This window comes from Lepidothrix coronata, unplaced genomic scaffold (assembly GCF_001604755.1).
Source record: "Lepidothrix coronata isolate B3197 unplaced genomic scaffold, Lepidothrix_coronata-1.0 Scaffold115, whole genome shotgun sequence".
Classification (NCBI taxonomy): domain Eukaryota; kingdom Metazoa; phylum Chordata; class Aves; order Passeriformes; family Pipridae; genus Lepidothrix; species Lepidothrix coronata.
The window spans coordinates 1,499,152-1,517,649 of NW_016690295.1; the positions used below are offsets into that span (position 1 = coordinate 1,499,152).

At 42.6% G+C, this 18,498-nt stretch overlaps 1 protein-coding gene across 5 annotated transcripts in view; it reads left to right on the forward strand.

Moving 5' to 3' along the window:
* Window positions 1-18,498, forward strand: part of TEAD1 (TEA domain transcription factor 1) — a 157,392-nt gene that overhangs the window by 93,888 nt on the left and 45,006 nt on the right. For all 5 annotated transcript variants that reach the window (XM_017825021.1, XM_017825019.1, XM_017825018.1 and 2 more), the window contains one exon: window positions 17,024-17,088. In XM_017825021.1, the coding sequence (XP_017680510.1) occupies window positions 17,024-17,088 (65 nt within the window). The remainder of the gene's footprint in view (window positions 1-17,023; window positions 17,089-18,498) is intronic.

Here is an 18,498-nt window from a genome sequence, read left to right on the forward strand (position 1 = left end):
GTTTTTTGTTATATATACACCTTAAGATGTCACTGTCAACAACTTCAATGAAACCTTTCAAATTCCAAGGAACATAACTGACCTTAAAGGGGCTTAAGCACAAGGATTAAGTTTGCCTAATTTGTATAATTTGCACTGGTTTTAAGCTTCTCAAATTAGAATAAATTATAATAGTTAATATAACTGAATGCAGTTGACTAATTCCTGAAGCCAGGTAAACATTTATTTAACCTAATAAAGTCAACAGTTCTACCAACTCAGTCTTTTCACCCATAAATGTTTTAGTATTGTAAAATATTAATAATTTCCACTTAATCCTAAACCTTTTTAAACCCAAGTTTAATAAGAGGTATGTATTGAGTCTGTGAACCATCAGCTATATAAAAGATGATATAGGATCTGGGATTGAATTTGTTATTTTTGTCCATTAATGTCTCCAGCATATCTTGGGTTTCTGTTATGTTCTCTGTTCAAGCAAAACCATGAAACTACAAGTTTAGAAATCTTTTTGAAGAGGAAGACTTCTCGATCCACTTTAGTCTCTGTTGTTCTTTTCCTGTGATCTCTGCTGCTTACTACAGGGATTGAGGGTCTAGATGGCTGAGATGACACTTTGCAATTGTGTTGAAATGCAATAAGCAACTAAGCTCTAAATTCAGATTTGAATACAACAGTGAAACAGGACGCTCTTTCTTTAGTTTTTCTTTTGTCCACAGCTCCAAAGTGGTCCACCAGTGTTTGGCTGTCCGTTCTCCCCAGTCACTTCTGCAAATCCCTTACTCACTGTTAACTAAACTGGAGAAGTGATGATCGTATGAAACATCTTTTTCATCTCCTTCAAAACAGGAAAGCAGGCAGATGGGAGAGAGACCCTATGAGCATCTTGCTGGGGACAGACAGAGTGCAATCTTCAGGAGGCTGGGCACCAGGATGCATGCAAAAGCTCATTGTCAGGACCGAGAGCCACAAGAAACCAGGGCTCCTTCGTTCTGCAGCTTGCAGAAGTACTTGTTCAAAATTACTTTTGGCAGCAACACAAGGACAACTCTTAATTTAAGGGATAATGCTGGCAGGATGGGCTATGGGCAGGCAATGAGAGTCAGCAGCTCTTCAGAAAAGGCAGTGACTAAGAAAAGGCATTTTCAAGTGAGAGACCTTGATCCTGCCCCAGCATGGTTCCGTGCCTCCCTGCACAGTGAGTGCCTGCCTGGCCAACTGCATCCTCCCCTGTGCAAATATCTGCGTATTTACACCTCTCTCTTGACAGGCAAGTAGGTCTTACTTGGGAATATACAGAAAGAAAGCAGACTGAGATCTGATTTCCGTGGAGATTCACTTTCTCGGATGTGCAAGTCAAAGTATTTCCAGTGGTCATAGAATCAGCAAATAATTCAGGCATAAAAGTCTGTGATCTAATTTTCAGAGCTGCTGAGTATGTTTAGCTCATATTCACTCTTGAATGATCTTACTTATGTATATAGAAATGTCTGATGTCTTGACTTCTTTTTTTTTATCTGGAGAATAAAAAAGAGCCCTTTGTCCAGGTAAGAATGGGAAAAGATGCAAACAAAAGCCTGCCAGAGTGGCAGATGTTACAATGGAAAATAAATACTAGGATAGAAAGATCTGAGTTACTGAATTTTAAAAACTTTGATAAATTGGCTTACATTTTAATTGAAGTCTTTAATTAATCTAGTGGAAATGAAAAGATGAAGGAGAAGCCAGAATGATTGTTTTAGAAGCACTGTAATGACACTTTTGTTTTCGATGTATGAACTTGTTTTTTTAACAAGGCTGGAGTGTCAAGCACTGACAGGTGTGGAAGACACTGTGGATAAGTTTCTTTAGCTGGAAGTGAGTGCCATGAGGTCTCAGGCAGTTCAGCTTCCATCATCATGCTACAGCAAGGCAATAATTTGCCCTGTGTAGATTGGAAAGGGGATTTGTCCATAATGACTTATCTTGAGTTTATTGAAATATTTGCATTGTCTGTTTTCTGTTTCATCAAATATACATGCTGTGCACTGGAGTCTTCAGCTATTTGCACAGTTGCTGTAGCAGAAATTCTGTTCTTCTAAGGTATTAAGTGGAGCATGAGAGTTTCTGAGGGACCATTTTTGTTCCTCGGATCTATGTTTCTTTCAGAAAATGCTATATCATAACTTCAATCCAAGTGTCTGATGTGATTAAGGTGGCTTCAGGGATTTGCTTTAGTGCTTTTAAGAGTGTCCTTTTGATAGCTGAGGCTTATGTTGTATATACCTCCTTTGGGAGGACTACAAGAAAGAACTGAAGACATGGAAACTGTTTCTTGAAATAATGGACAAAAGCTTATGTCATAAAACTGGTGTCTAATCAGTTTGGTTGGCGCTGGAATAGGGCTCTCCTCAGCCTTCATTCTGCTAAACTACCTCAGAGACAGATGCCACTTTGTGCCAGTGGCCTTGTGGAAGTGGGGAAGTTCTCTGACTGCAGTGGGGGATGCTGGCATGCCCTGTTTCCAGACTTTCTGTTTCATTCTGAGTTTTGAGCAAAACTGTTTTTCTTGCTTCCACTCAGGATCTTGTGGCCCGTGTGTTTCCAGATGTGAGACAGAAGGGTCAGCTCTGCTTTGGACTCAACATCTCCCATTTAGTTCTCATCTTCAGCAAAAGATTCAAGTTAACATCGTTTAACAAAACACCTGCTTTGATTAAAAAAAACATGGGGACTACACGGCATCAGCCTTCTGATGGTTCCGCCCCTATCTTCTTTTCAGTACTGTCGTGATGGACCTTTGTGTAAATTCTGTGTTTCCTTTTTTAAAAACAAATCCAGTTGGGAACAAAAGTTCACTCATAAGATTTTCTAGCTTTAGTTCTTCTACCATTCTGCTAGTAAGAGTTGGAAAGGTAACCAACTGCAAGACATTCGATTGCACCCATTCCCCCTTCAGAGCCTCACGCCTGAGCGTGCAGCAATCCCTGACAGCCCTGAGAGAGGTCGTTCTGCTTCAGGCTTGCAGAAGACCTTTGAATTGCCCTTTTGGCATGGGGCTGCCATCTCTGTAAATGTGAGGGTGGTCTCTTGTGCCTGTTCAGGCAACTCTCTCAGCTGCCCACTGGGCAGGTCCCTCAGCTGCCTGCTGGTGCGGCAAGTTTGGTTTACAGGTACAGGAGAAACTTGAACATGTTTTTCCTTTTAAGTCTGTTTTCACACTCATAGCTGTTCTGAGAAGTGTCGTGGCAGCAATTCTTCCACTCCTTTGCCTGACTTCCTACAAGTGAAATGTTACTGTTAGGCAGAGCCAGGTTTCTCACTGACAGGGTGCAGCATGTACATCTCACTTCGGGTGCAGCCCAAAGTATTCCTGTCAACGTGAGTATGATCAGTACTAGGCCCCTGTGGAGTGCTGCAGTGCCCTCTCCCCCATCTGGCTTAAAAAGAAAGGAAAGGAAAAGAAAAAAACTCAAATCTCTTAAGTCCAGGCAAGGGGGCCACACATATTTTAATGACAGATACTTTTTAAAGCTTGTTTGCATTTGGGTGATAATGTACTTTAGTATAGTAGGGGAAATGAGAAACTTCACACATGGCATCTGGAAATCCTTGTGGCTCACTCCCCTCCTTGACAGCAATAATGTGGCTGTAAATTTCCCCCAACAGAAAACATATAACTGCATCAGCCAGACCAGAAACCACCTTTCGTTTTCTTATAAATGAATGTGTTGTTTTTAATCTCAGCTTTTTAATAGCTTCATATAAGCATTTGTGAGCCTCTGAGGTAAGTAAGTATATTTTTACTTCTTGTTCTTACGTCATAGAATCATGGAATCATTTAGGTTGGAAAAGATCCTTAAGATCATCGAATCCAACTGTTAAGCTAACACTACTAAGTCCACCAGTCCTTATGGAAAAGCAGTCTATGGCTCAATTTAATGTCTGGAAGGGTGAGTACTGATACATTCATATGCGTCTCACAAAAGATGAAAGGGATGTCCATCTTGCAAGCACTCTTGATAAGTCTCTGTAGCACTAATTTAATCTCTTTGTGCATGTGCTATAGCTAAGTCTGATGTCAGATGGAGTTTCTTTGGCTGACCCAATGACCATTTCTTTGTCTTTTAATAGCAAAAATGTAGTGTGTGCTAAAATATTGATACTGGCGTGATCACCAGCTTCGGGATGGAGTTGCCAGCTGCCTCAGTGAAAATGCCTTTATGACCAAGACATAAAAAGATCAAAATATAGTAGAGTGCTTTGAGGTTTGTAAAACTAAGAAATTTAGTGCCAGGTGGAGTTAGCAGAAGTTTAGGTACAGCGTAGTAGTCTGTACACTGCCTGTGCTTTAGCAATGCACCGAATCGCTATTTGTGAATTAGGGAGAGGGATGCTGAGTGCATTGCCACTGCTCTGAAATACCCTTTTGCCATGGGATGCATCTGAATTCATGCCAGTGTCAGAATGTTGAAACCAGCTACAGAGTATTTTAACACTTGAAACCCCTTTTTCATTTGTCGGTCTCAGCTGCACACCTGTGAAGCTCAGGACCACTCCCTCACTCCAAACTGATGTTCTCCATGTGTCAAGGTGCATCCAACCAGCCACTGTCCAAGTCAGAAGTAAGATGCAGGAGTCTTGTTCAGAACTTTGCCCAATAGGCAGTAACACCTGTAAAACAGCCTTCCTGTGGTGTGTGTGACAGCCTGCATGTTCAGTTGGGTACAATCTGTATGCTGTGGGCTGGGCAGAAGGGTACTGATCTTTAAAGATGAACCAATATGGGATGGAGGGTAATCCTGAAAACAACCAGGGAAGGGGAAGGATTGCTGTTGCTTGCTCTTACTGTTTGGGAAGGGTGGAGAGAGGAGAAGAAGAGAGGGAGAGAGTGGGAGAGAGAGCACATTGAAAGAAGGAAGAGAGAAGTGCATAAAGTAAAAATGAAATAATTTTATGCGCTGTAGACTGCTGATTGCCAAATCATCAGGTTAGACTGAACAGATGATAAAGTCACATGAGCAAATGGAGAACTTGGTAGAGGCAGAAATCTGTAAGCCACGTTGATTGCAGTTCCAGGTATGTGTGTATTTAAGCATTCCTCCTTTGCTGCATGGGGCTGCCGTGCTCATAGCTCCTGCCTGTGCACCCATCATGGGTCTGGTGGTGTTACTGTGGGGGACATGTCCCCACATCCTTGTCCTAATGGCAGCCCTGAGCCCTCAGCCCCTGGAAGCGTTCAAAAGGCACATGAATGTGGCACTTGGAGACATGGTTTAGTGGTGAACACGGTGGTGCTGAGTTGATGGTTGGACTCAATGATCTTGGAGATCTTTTCCAGCTTTAGTGAATCTGTGATTCCATGTTGGAACTGAGAGGCCAAGTCCTTCTGCTCCTTGTGAAATGTCTGTTGTTGCTGTCAGGACTAGAAGCCACGGGTGACTGGGTCTGCTCCGTATTATAACCGTGGCATGGATGTGGGTGGAGGGGAAGCATCTTTCATGAATCTGGGATATTTAGAGGACTGACATCTATTAACTGGTAGAACTGTGAAGGGAGCACAGGGACTCGACAGAGCTGCAGCTGGAAGCCCAGCCTCCTCTCCCAGTCTCATGTCAACGGTACTCAGGCACAAAGCAACCCGAGTGCAAAGTTTCTCTCCTACTGCGTCAGGCCTAAAGAAAGTGGGATTAAGAATTACGTGTGAAACTGTGTTTGCACTCCATTACTCATTTATCCAAAACAAACAAAGAAAAGGTTTCCAAATTTACACTTTTTAGATAAATGTTATGTAAAGTATAACCATGAGCTTGGAAGCAAAAGAAAGTAGTGATTTACTACAGAAACAAATAAGTGGTAAAAAGATTATAAATAACTGTAATTTTTTTTGGTTCTCTGGCATGTCCTACCCTTTAAATTATTTTTTCTTTACAGAACCCTCCCATCATTCAAAGCAACCACTTTAACTAAAATGATTTATAACAAAATTACAAATGTTTGGGCTCTAATGTATTTGGCGGATACACAAAGCAAAATTTTCTTATGATTCCCCAAGATAATCCTGCAGATTTTGAAAGGCACAAATGGGTGTTTTCAATGATAATGAAATCAGTGACATGGTATTTCTTGGGATGTACTGTGGGGTGCTGGAGGCCATGAAGCCTGGGGCAGAGGGGCAGGGAGAGCCAGGCAGGCATTTTTCACTCTGACAAATGGGTAGGTTATGAGGAGCACTTCCAAATTTAAGCAAAATACATTATGGTGCAGCAGTATTTGATTACTCAGCTCTTCATTGCTGTATCTCTTATCCAAGCTTCAAAATAAGCGGTGGTGTATTCTGTTCTTTAACAGCTTGTGGTGTTCTCATACCTGAGTTCATGATGACATTAAGGTTTCTCTTCCTCCCCTTGGGCTGGTATCTTGGGGATCCTCCAGAAGTGCAGGGATATTGTTTTCCTCCACTTCAGCTCGAACATCAGTGACAAAGACAGGATCTGCAGGGAGGCAGGAATGGGCAGCTGATCTGGACAGGTTCATATCACAACTGAAAATACGGATAGGTCTTTCTTTAGGCTGAAAAAAGAGTTAAAGGAATCTCAATTTTAAACATTTTGAGACTGGGTTTGCAAGAAATCACTTACCCTGTAGCCCAAGTATGTTGTGGGCCTCTCTTGTGGGTTCATAATTGGAGCAAAATATTTATTGTACTGTAGCTAGAATGATATTGTTAGCTATAAAATCTCCACAAAATGTTACTTTGTGCTTGTGAAATAACTTGGAAACCAAGGTTAGTGTTGGATGTATCCCAAGCTCTTTCATATGCCGGTCAAACGTTTCTCTTCTTGGCCCATCTGGTGTCAGAAGCTGTCATGTAACACAAACCAAGTCCAAATATTCTGGACATAATGCAAATTTAAATACCTCTTTGCACCTGCTGTGAAAATAAAACATCTTAACCGCACGGGACACCAAATAATTCATAAGCTAAACAAACAGTTTTTGCAAAGGGTTGTATGAAATGCCAGTGCAGGGTCTGTAGAGCTGAAAATGAAGGCAGCTCACCAGGTCCTCCCTTGCCTGTGGATGCATGCACCCTCCCTGGTATCCTTGTGGTGGGACCCTTGTGGCACCATCCCTGACTGCAGGCTCTGGCACTGACCTGTTTTAGACAACCCCTGGATCTGGCCAGAACCCTCCCATCACTGAGCGAGAGAAGTGACCTGCTCTCTTAAAATCTCGTTATAGTAAATGCTGAGTTGAGAAATCATGTCACAGCTTTTCCTGTTGGTAATGTCATCAGGGGGAGAAATCTACCTCCTTAATGCCTCAGCTTTGCTTTCTGCTCGTGCTGCTATAGGGCACAGTGCAACATCTCACTGGTCTGACGGCAGGTCGTGGAGTTCAGTAACGTGTTTGGCAGAACACACATGTGTTTTGAAAGGTGCTGGATTTTCTGGAGGCTGCATTGGATGTGCGAGCCTTGCAAAGAGCGGGACCTCCACGACTTTTACAACTCTTGTCTGACAGACAGACAAATCTTGGTTGCTCTCAGCAGGAGTGAGGGGAAATGGTCCATGGATGTTTCTGGAGTTTCTACATCTGTTTGCCTGCTTGTGTGCACTGATTTGTTCATACAGATTCCTTTCAGAGATATATTGTATAAACAATATAATGCTATTCTGTTAGGGGAGTCTTTCATTACGTTACTTTGTGCAGCCATCTCCGAGTCTTTTAAGTACCATCACTGTGTGCAATATGAATCTAGTCAAAAGAAACATGCTGTGATTCAAGCATCTGCCTTTTACAGTTCCTGAGTCACAGGCTTGTACTCAGAACCTCAGTGAAGCATCAATACACAATTTAATGTAATTTTTTGGTCTTTTTGATCATCTCTCTCTGAACTCAGACCACTTTTTTGGGGGCATATGCAGCTTAGAAACATATGAGCATTAAGGTATACATAGAGTTTATAGTGGTTAGAACATTGTGGTTGTGTAATGCTTTAATAATAAACATGGGGAGAAAAGGATAGTGTTGTGATAGTTAAAGTGTATTTCTTAAAGAATAAACAATAGAAAGCAAACCAGCATCCAGAATTTCTCCTCTGCAAATAGGCGTTACTTAAACAATTGTAATTCCTTCAAAAATGAACTTCATTTTGCCTAAGAGAACGAACAGAACTGAAGCCACCTACTGAGAAATTCTATTTTGCTAATTTTTATCTATTCTAATGCAAATATTGGTTTTAATCCCCTTAACTCATCCATCATGCATGACAGGTCAGCCAGCCCATTGTCTGTGTATTTGAAGGATTCCTGTCCAAATCAGACTTTCTGTCAGTAGCGTTGGGCAAGAGTCTGCTCCCTTCTAAACCGCTCATGTCACTGAAAAATTACGACTACCTTGGAAAACAACACGGAATTTGCGTGGAATTCGCACGGGGTCTTCGCAGATAGGTTACTAAGAGTTCCTATCATAGCAGGGGAAAAAAAACCAGAATGTCAGATTAAGGGCATCTAGGTTTTTGTATAATCTACTAAACATCTGTAGCTGATCCAGAGAGATGGCAAAGGTCAAGTTTGGGGATTTTTTTTTCCTGTGGGGATTTCTTTGTATATTCTGAAGCCTAAAAATCACTGCTTGTTTTGAAATGTGTTTTTGGTTGCAGTAAAGTACAATTTATAGTAAGTAGAAAATAATTACTAGGGGCAAAAAAAAAATCCATGTATTTTTGTAACATTTAAATTTTAATTAAATGGGGCTTAGAGTAAATTGTAAAACCTTCTTTTGTTGAGACAACCAACACTGACAAAATATTAATTAATGAATATTCAGAGAGCTCTCTGGATCACTCCTCTCTTTTTGAAATATGTTCTGTCTGTGTTTTTAAAAACTCAGAAGAAGGAAATTAATAAACATTGCTTATGTGGAATATTTCCCAGTATGAAGACCTGCCAAACAGAATCCAATGCATTGCATTAATGTCAATGAAGACTTTTGAACCAGATGTGTCTACGGGTCTTTTTCATTGTTTTCTCTAAATCTGAAGCTGGGATAAAAACCAAAAGGTTAAGACTTGACATGAGGAGAATATCTTTCTGTGCTACTATTAGGTCATTTCCCTTTTGCTGTGTAAATTAAATTGTGGTCTTCCTTCAATCTGGGATCATTTTATTGTTGTTGGTTTTAATACAATACACAGAAAGTTCTTTTCTTTGGAAGTATCATCATGATATAACTTCAATGAGTCACTGTAATTGTTTGCTCATTAGCATCCGAAGGGATTATATCAGTTATTTTGTTTCTGGGATCTTTTCCCTCTCCTCTCAGGCAACCCAGTTATGGTATACTTTGCAAGCAGTTAATTTGTGCATAATAATATTTTAAGTGCCTTATTGTAATTTTGTGTGTGTGTGTGTGCAAACACTGGGGCAGCCCTTAAAGCCCATTTTAGGAACCCTGCAGTCTTTGTCTCCTCACGGTCCTGCCCTTGCACGGCCACTTCTGTGCGTGGTCCCTATACCTAAATACAGAGCCAGGCCCTTGGCTCCCAAAGGGCTCAGTGCAGCAACAAGCTCCAACAACTCTAAGGCACTGGGTGAATTTTTTTGCCCCCACCCTGTTCCCTGGGGACTGTGGGACCTGCCTGTGTCCTTGGATGTGGGTGAGCTGTGTGGCCCCAGTCCTCCGACAGGTGCCCGTGCAGAGGGATGGAGATCCTGTGCTTGATGCAGATTTGAGACTGGTTATTTTCTCTACAAAGCAAATGAAAAGCAGCTCCCATTCTCTCCCACAGGACCAGCAAAGAAATCTCCTGCCTTATATTCCCATTATCTAAGGCTGCCTAAACTGAGTGTTCCCACAGATTGGCAGATTCAGGCCAGGAAGTAGTAAATTCCTTAGATAGGGTCTCCCCCCTTTACTTTAAGCATTACACATACTGCTGCTTAAAGAGGGGAAAAACAAAAAGGAAAAAAAAAGTGAAGGGGGATCAAGGGAGTGTTTGCATTGGCTCACTGGGCAATTAAAAATACATAAGTGAAAGAATTGCCATGAACTTGCCTGAAGGGCCATAATAAATAGCATCCTGCATAACCAGTACATAAAGCATGTTCTATGGTTTTGAGTGAAATGACTGTGTTTGTTTTGTTGGTTGTTTTTTTTTTCTCTTTCAGAATTGTAACAGTTGGAATACAAATAGGCTTATGTTTCTGTAATTGTGGTAAACATATTTTAAAAATCGCTGTTTGATCAACTGTAAATATTACCAGTTCAGAGGTTAAACGCTGTTGTTGAAGTCACTCAGGGAAATCCAGCAGAAGTGTAAATACGGCAGAAAAAGCTAAACAATATGGCAAAGGAATATTTGCTGACTTAAGAGTGCAGGATCAACACCAATATTTTTCCAGTGATGCTAAACCTCTTGTAACTGCTAAATTGGATTTGTAGTTGAATGAAGTATCAGCTGCTGTTGGACAAGCCCATAAAGGCCGGACGGCTGGCCTTTTGTAGGCAGGGCTTAAAGGACGATTGATATGTTTTAGCACTTTTGGGATTATTGTGATTAGGAGGAAGCTGTTCTGAATGATAGAGAAAAGGATGTAAAAAACACAGTCCACAGCTGGTAAGCAGCATGTGTTTGCTATAAGGAGAGGTCATGACTAGTTGATCCTGCTGGTTCGGGCATTGATTGACAGTCAAGAAAACTTGATATTATGAATCAGACCCTTCTTTTTTCTTCCTCTCCTTTTTTTTTTTTTTTTTACCTTTTAAAGAAATGATGCTTCCGTTGTGTTAAGTCAAAGTATTACAAAATCTGGAACGCTCACTGGTTGCAAGCTAAACGTTCAGAGACACAGCTGCAAATCTGAAGTTGTTAAAATATAATCTAGAAATTAGTATTCAACCCGTATCTGTGAGAACAGTAAATAGGAGTTACAGAATAAGCTCTGGTCTTTCTGTGTTTGCCTTTTTCATATGTGTAAGCCTTAAATAAAACCCTCTTTGCCATCTAGTAGAAAATTTATGCTAAGTAAGAGGAAATTTCAAGTCTGCTGAACTTGTTGACTATTATGTGCCTGGTATATCTAAGATATTTATCCAGGAATAATATGTGTACAAAATATTTTACTAGCCAGAAAACATTTTTTTATAATTTTATTTCTATTAACCACTTGCCTCAGAAGAAATGTAGGTTATTTCATCTTATCTCTGCTACCCACTTGGAAACGTAGTGGTTCTTTTTTTTCCTCTTTTTGTTTTCTTTTTTTTTTGGTTTTTTTTTTTTTCCTGTGAGCAGCCATCCGAAAGCTCGCAAATGCACATTTAAATAGTTGTATCTCTGACTCTTTTTAGTGGGGCTGTACCTCTTTCAAAATTTGAGTTTAGCATACCACACAGGAAAGAACACAAGCTTGCCAACTCCCGCTGAGCGTTTTTTCAAGCCTGTGAAAAGAATGAATTATTCAGCAGTAAGCATGCTTACAGCTGGCCATTTGGGAGCTTTGATGTGCGAATCAGGCGGTTGCATGAATGCCCTTATTGTCATGTTATGTGTACACAGTGTGTGAATTATTGAAAATAGTGAGGCCTGAGCCTCATCTGGTAGAGATTACAGTGCAGGCATGCTGGGTGAAGGTCTGTAATTGAAAATCCCCAGATGCTGTTTATTTGGCCTCTGTCACGTGGCCCCTTCTGCAGAAAGCTTGGCTGAACAAAATGCTGCCCGCCTGGGAAGCGGCGCCCAGCCCCCTCCCGGCCCCGCGCACAGCCCCAGTGTGCCCGCGACTTAAACACCTGCCCATAATATTTTTAAAAGCTTAAATTAGATTTGCCCATAACGTTTAAATAGAGGATGCCTTACTTAGAGGTTTAAACTGCTTAGCCAGTTGTTGACTTGCAGAGCTCTTTTATCTACAAGAGGCTTTTTGTTAGCCAATTTAGCTATAAGGCGTCTTCGGAAAGCGGCACCGGCGAATTTTAGGCGAGATCTCCCAAAGCCGGATATTCTGCCGGCAGAACGGAACAGAAGAGTGCTGGGGTTGAGCACCATGACTTTGTGGAGGCTTTTCCTCCAAAGGCTGTGAGCCCCACCACCCAAGGGCCCTGTGCCCACCTTCTGATGAGGAAAGTGTTCAAACCACATCCCTGCTGGCAGTGTCCATGCACGGACACCCACGGCCTGGGGTGGGATCTGGATCCAGCTTGTGCTCAGCAGACAAAGATCTAGGTGGTGCTCCCAGCACTCACAAGCCTGCTCCCTCATCCAGCAAAATTCCCGCTAGCTCTCCAAATCTGGCCCAGAGGCACATGTGCTGCACTTAACGATCACCAGGTCCTTGTAGCATCTCCAAGCAGAGGTGACCAGAAGTGGAGTTTACCAAAACTAGCTGGAAAAAGATTTGCTATGGTGAAAACATGGCCATGAGAATGATTTGGGAGATGAAATGGCTGTGCAGGTCTTTGCGGTCAGGATGTGAAATACTTGTTTTGAGCCACAGTCTTGTAGAATTTGGAGAAATTCATAGCACACGCCATTATGTGAAAAGAACAGGCTTTTCTGCTTGGCCATTGCTTCAGTTATTTCACTGAGTATGAAAACTTTTTTTGAAATTAGCTGTTCATTTTCAAGTTGCTAACCGGCTTTATTTCCCGCTCTTGCCTATTTTTATCACATTCGGATGGTGCCTATTACTGGGAGCTGGGAGGGCGGAGGTTTAATTTGTGTCATTAATGTTCTAAATAAAGACGCCCGCCCGCCACGCGGCTGCACAGGGACGTGATGCAGCGTCTTCACTGCCCTGCTGCTGGCGGGGACTGCGTTTGAGCAGTGATGCCTGTGGCCCAGCAAAAGGGACGTGGTGTGGCTGGGGGCACGTCCCCAGCTTGTGTAGGTCTTGGTAGAGCTGCCTGTGGTGGTCTGGTGGCTCCTGTGCAGAGGTGGTAGTGCCATTTTTGGCCCATAAAGGGGTTGCCAGTTACGACTTCCTCAGTCGGGGTTGATTTTCACCTTTGTGGGCCTTGCTCATGCTGGGTAAGTGGGAACCCTCATGAAGACCTTAGTGGGGGCTGATGCTTGGCTGCTTTAGGCTGTTCTTGAAAATAAAATGAGTAGAGGAGGCTCCCTGCACAAGGGCCCTCTGTTAGAGCAACAACTGCCTCCCCCAGGGAGAGGCGGGTGGGAGCCTCCCCACTTTGCAGCTGCTTCTACTTATTTTGAACAAGAAGAGCAGAAATGTCAGCCCTCCGTGCTGCCTGAGAGGTGTCTGGGATTAGCACACCCTCCCCTGTTTAGGGTGATGGCACTCAGGGAGGGGGCAGTAGTTAGGGAAGGTGGAGGAAGCCTGTGTCCCACTGCTTGGCAGGAGCAGGGCTGCCCGGGGGACTGGGCTGTTCCCCCAGAGGGGCTGCAGTGAGCCTCTGGCTCTCCACAAAACAGGTTTTTAGCATCTGCACTGTTTTCTAGCTGAACTCCCTTTTTACTCCATGCCATGATTAAAAAAGATGTTCTGTTGTGTAAAATGCCTCTCCCTCAGCATCGGTCCAGGGAGAATTACAGTTTGCAATTGCACTGACAGTGCAGAAGGATATGACAGATAAAGCCTGAATTAAAAGGGGAAAAAGCAAACCCCAGGAAGCAGCTTATGTAAAATATTTGTTGTGGTCCTCTCCTGATCTTTTCAAGATCCTTGGAAAAGATTCCTGTGCTGTGAAGATGTTTTATCTGACCAGGCACCTCCCCATGCCTCTCCCTGATACCTGAACCAAAACATTCAAAGTAGGAGACTGTCACAGCAAATGACAAGAAGAAGGAGATGAACATTTACAGTTCATAAACCTGACCTCTTCTCTTCTGCCAGGCAATTTCCCTGATATATATGACAAGGAGAGAGCGGGAGAGTGTGTATGGAAAGTGTTTCCACAGCTGAGATCTTCTTAGAGAGAACAGATCTTGCTTATTAATTATTTATTTATTTATTTATTAATTTTTCACCCTAAGGTTTCTAATGGCCAATTAAAGAAGTTCCTTGAGCCTCCTTTTGTTTCAGTCTCTTCTCATTCCCAAGAACAGGAAAGGATGCTTTTAGGATTATTAAGTCTGTCTTTCTTTAAAGTCCTGTTTGGGCTTTAGTTGATCTGGAGATAAGATCATTTCTGTTAGTGTCTGTCAGGACTGGTAAAGAAGAGCTCCAGTGTTTGGTAGATAACATTAAGGTTGTAAACTTTTAGTTGGGGGCATCTATCTTGCATGTGTCAGGCGGTGCTTATGTTTGTATTTATGGCTTTTGGTAGTCCAAAAAAGAATTTATGTCTTTTCAGATCATTGTGGCTGAGCAGAAGGTGTTCAGTGATCCTCATGAGGCTTCGGTGTCTCCTGCTCTGCCTAAACCTGACATGTTTCCTTGCTGTGTTGAAAACATGACAGTAAGGGAAACGTATGTAAGGCTTTTGCCTTGGCCACTTTTTGTGCTTCCTTGTAGAGTTCCTCCTCCCTGTAACTTAAAGCAACTTATTCCACCCTTTTGACTTTTCTGGAGGTAGGCTCTGGCTAGCCTTCGCCTTAAGGGAAGTGATCACTTGGCTAAACCACAATCTTGTTTGTCACACCCCTGCTGGGCTAGATAGTGGCCAGAGAGTATCCCCCCTCCCAACCTTGATTCATGCCAAAGCACTTTAGAGATGGACAGGGGCTCAACCAGAGACAGCACTTGACTGGTATTTTGGATAGTACAGTCTAGACTTTCAGTGCTTCAGTTTTGTTATGAAGCTGCTTTTCCTGTCAAAGGGCTGCCTGGGAACCTGAGCTTTCCTTTAACAGTGAATTTTGAAGTCTCTTGGCTGGGAAGAAAACTGTGAAACCTCAGCTGTGGCCGAGGGCTGCACGGGGCTGTCTTAATGGGCCAGAGGTGGGTGGAGTGACCTGTGCTGTGCCCATGTGTTTGAAACGTCTTCAGCACAGTTGGAGGGACAAGAGATGGCAACGCATCCTTTACACCTATAGTGTCATTGGCCTTATAGAGTCACCAGCTGCTGATAAGGACAACCTGACAACAGAAACCACCCTGGGTATTAATGTATGCACGTACTTGAACATGTGCAAAGCAGGTACTTTCTGGAGGGGGGGGCACTCCCCAACTAAATCAAAATGTGCATTTAGAAATACGAAAATACCACCTGTCACAGTGGTGATTGCAGGAATGTGGTGATCTCTGAATCTCACCGGGTCGGAGAAGGCTCTTGCAGGATATTGTCTGAATTATGAGAAGGAACATGAGACTAGAGAGATACAGAGGATGAATATTCCCTGGTTTCACCCCATGAACACAAAGGCACTTGTTTGCTGCAGATGGCAAGTATCTTGTGAGCACAAGAGGCTGCAGAACTTCTGTTCAGCGTAAAGACAAGGTCTTTGCATGAAATCAGGTAACTAGCTGCTCCTCTGTTTGCATACGGAAATCCCTCATTTGTGTGCAGAAATGTTGCTGGTTTGTGTAACTGTTTGCTCACGCAAAATTTACATCTTGAAGTTTGTCCTGAAGAGACCTGCCGAAGAGTTACAAACCTCACATCCCCGTTACAGTGGCACGTTGTGGGAAACGTGGCACACAGTCCAGACTAAAACAAAATGGGAATCAGAGAAAACACAGCTCTACTCTGAAACATGTTGATATTTCATGTTCTAATACCCATTTAGCAAACATGGAGGAGACAGGAACGATGAGACATTTGATACAAGGGTTGTAAAATAAGGCTCAAAGGGGGAGACAGAAGGAAAGAGAAAAACAAAGTTTTTTAGTTTGACTAAACGTGCTCAGGCTTTTAGTCAATCAAATGCCCTTCAGATATAGGCAGGCTACTTCAAAACTTCCCCATCTCTCCCCCACAGCATCAAACTGGAAGAGGTTGAAGCTCTGGCTGACAATAATCTTCTGCATTCCCCAGTTACGTACTCATCCACTTTAAAATAACTTGGTGGGTGACAAGTTATTTTCTTAACCTCCCCATTTTCAGCTTGCTGCTAAATCAGTTTTCTCATTTTCTACGCACGAGCTTCTTATCCCCTGTGCTGAATGCAAATAGCTCTGTAACTTAGGACTTGTTGAACAAGTATATTTAAGTTATTACAGCTCATGGAGAAGTAACATAATATGCAGTGAAAATAAACAGGGCACTACATAAAACTTGTGTTATCTTCCATGTCAGCAATATTTAGGAAGGAAGTTATTTGGAAAGAAGATGTTAGTTTGCATTAGGTAGCATAATGTGTGACTGAAGAAGAGTCAAACAGTTGTTTTAGAGACTTGGAAATACTTTACAATTCCAAGGGAAATAGAGCCCTGAATAACAAACCACGGTGTTGATTGGCCCCACTGCCACAAGAACTTCGCAGGGCCACCAGTCTTGTGTGTGGAGTTAAGGGTGTGATTGATAACCTGCTGAACTGGGACAGTGGTTTCCGTCACTGGAGGAGGCAGAGTGCTTCCTGGCAGGAAGGGCAGATTCTGCTGTCCTCCTTGTAGAAGTAAAACATGGAGAAGGGCTGTAGCATCTGGGTGATTGGTTCTTTGGCTTGGGTGGCACACGACCCTCTCAAGAGCAGCTGCTCCTCCCAACAGGGGTCCAGGTGGGCCAGGGGGGCAAATACCACCCAGAGCAGTTGGAAGCAAAACCAGAGGGGCCCAGACCCCTCTGTGTCAGCCCCCAGCATGGGAGGTTCTCCAGTGAGAGATCATCCTGTGCTCCACTGCTGGCCAAAAAGGTGCCTCTCTGCCTGCAAACAGCTGCAGGACTTCGGTGGGGAAACACTGAACTCATAACCCTCTGTACAGTTCCTGTGGCACTTACAATGCTTGTCAAAGAGATGGAAGAGAAATACTGTTTAACAATGAGAAATACTGATAAATTTTTTGCAAAGGAAAAATGGAGTGTGTGTAAAAAAAAACATTACCTCATCTGCACACAGGTCATATGTTAAAATGTGTTATTTTGATGGTATTTATGGATGTGATGCTGCTTGTCCCTTATCATGAATTTTTCTTTGTTTCAGGTAGGAATGAATTGATAGCCAGATACATCAAACTTAGAACTGGGAAGACACGGACCAGGAAGCAGGTAAAATAACCCAGTGGGGAAGTATGCATGTCAGTGAATGACAAAACATGGCATTTTTGGCTGCAGTGGCTGTCTGTGCTTCAGCTCTGATGAGATGATGTATTTACTTCACTGTTCAGATTAAATACATGCTGTTTAGAGAATATTTAAAACTCTGGGGTTGTGCATCATCATTTCAGGGGTGGTTTGAGGACGAATTTTTTATTAGTCTGTGTGTACATGAACCTGTTATTCCCCTGTATTTGGGGAAAAAAAATCAGAAGTTGAAGCAAAAGCATAAAGCATTATGCCTTATTTCTCTATAATATAGTATAACTACAGAATATAATGATTATTTTTAGATGGTGAATAATGGAACTTCTTAAAAGTCAAGAGAATTTGCTAATATAATAGAAATCATGATTCTTGGATATGAGAGGTAAATAAATAAAAACGATCTAGCAGAACTGATCGTAATCATGCTGTCAGCTCATGGCCAGTTAGTTGCCAGAGAATGAAAAAATAATAAAAAAAGTCCCCAAAGAGCCTTCAGGCTCCTGGTCTGTGACCACGGTAAGATTTCATTCATCAAAGAGACGGAATAAACCTCAAACCAGTCTTAAAATTTTTTTCAGACGATTATCAGATAACCATTAATTCACCTCATGTGACTAAATCCCTTAATTTGTAATATTCCTGGCGCTCAGCAGCCTCGCAGAAGGCACACGCTCCGTGTAGTTTATGCACTGGTTACTAAACCCTTGTGCTGTCTAAAAACACCTCACAAATTGCGGAGTCCCCTCGCTTCCTCTAACGCCAGGAGCAAGATTCCACCTCTCACCAACATGTGTGACAAAGGGGATGGCAGGGGCTTGCACACTTGCATGATGTACCTGTTCTGTAGTGCAGGGAAAGGTGACTCTGAGTCAGCAGACTCTGCTGCCAGCACTCGGACTTAAGGCACTTTGGGTGCTGGTTTGCCCTGAGTGGTGTCCCTTGTCAGTTAGGAAGAAAAACACGTGTACGAGGGATGAAAAAAAGGCACGAGAAGGGAGAGAAACTGCAGCATGTGGAAAAGGAACAAACCAAAGATTGGCAAAGAAATCTGAAAGAAAAGGACGAGTCCCAAGCTCTGCCTGCCATGCCCGTGCAAGCTCCAAAAGTTGGGGGTTGTGCTGGGATCGTAAAGTTGCATCAGCAGTCAAAATGCAGACCTTGGAGCTAGATCCTTGGCCAGCATGTGCCGAGAAACCAAGGGGGTTGTGATGGCTTACATGTGGTGATGTCTGCCTCCATACTTGTACCTCCCTCTATAGGGATTCATAAATCACTTTAGACTGACTGTTTAGAAAAGTTTTTTTGTCATTACTTTGGAGTTTTAACTGAGCAATTAAATGTTACGATTGTGCTTCTTGTATAACCTTTAACATC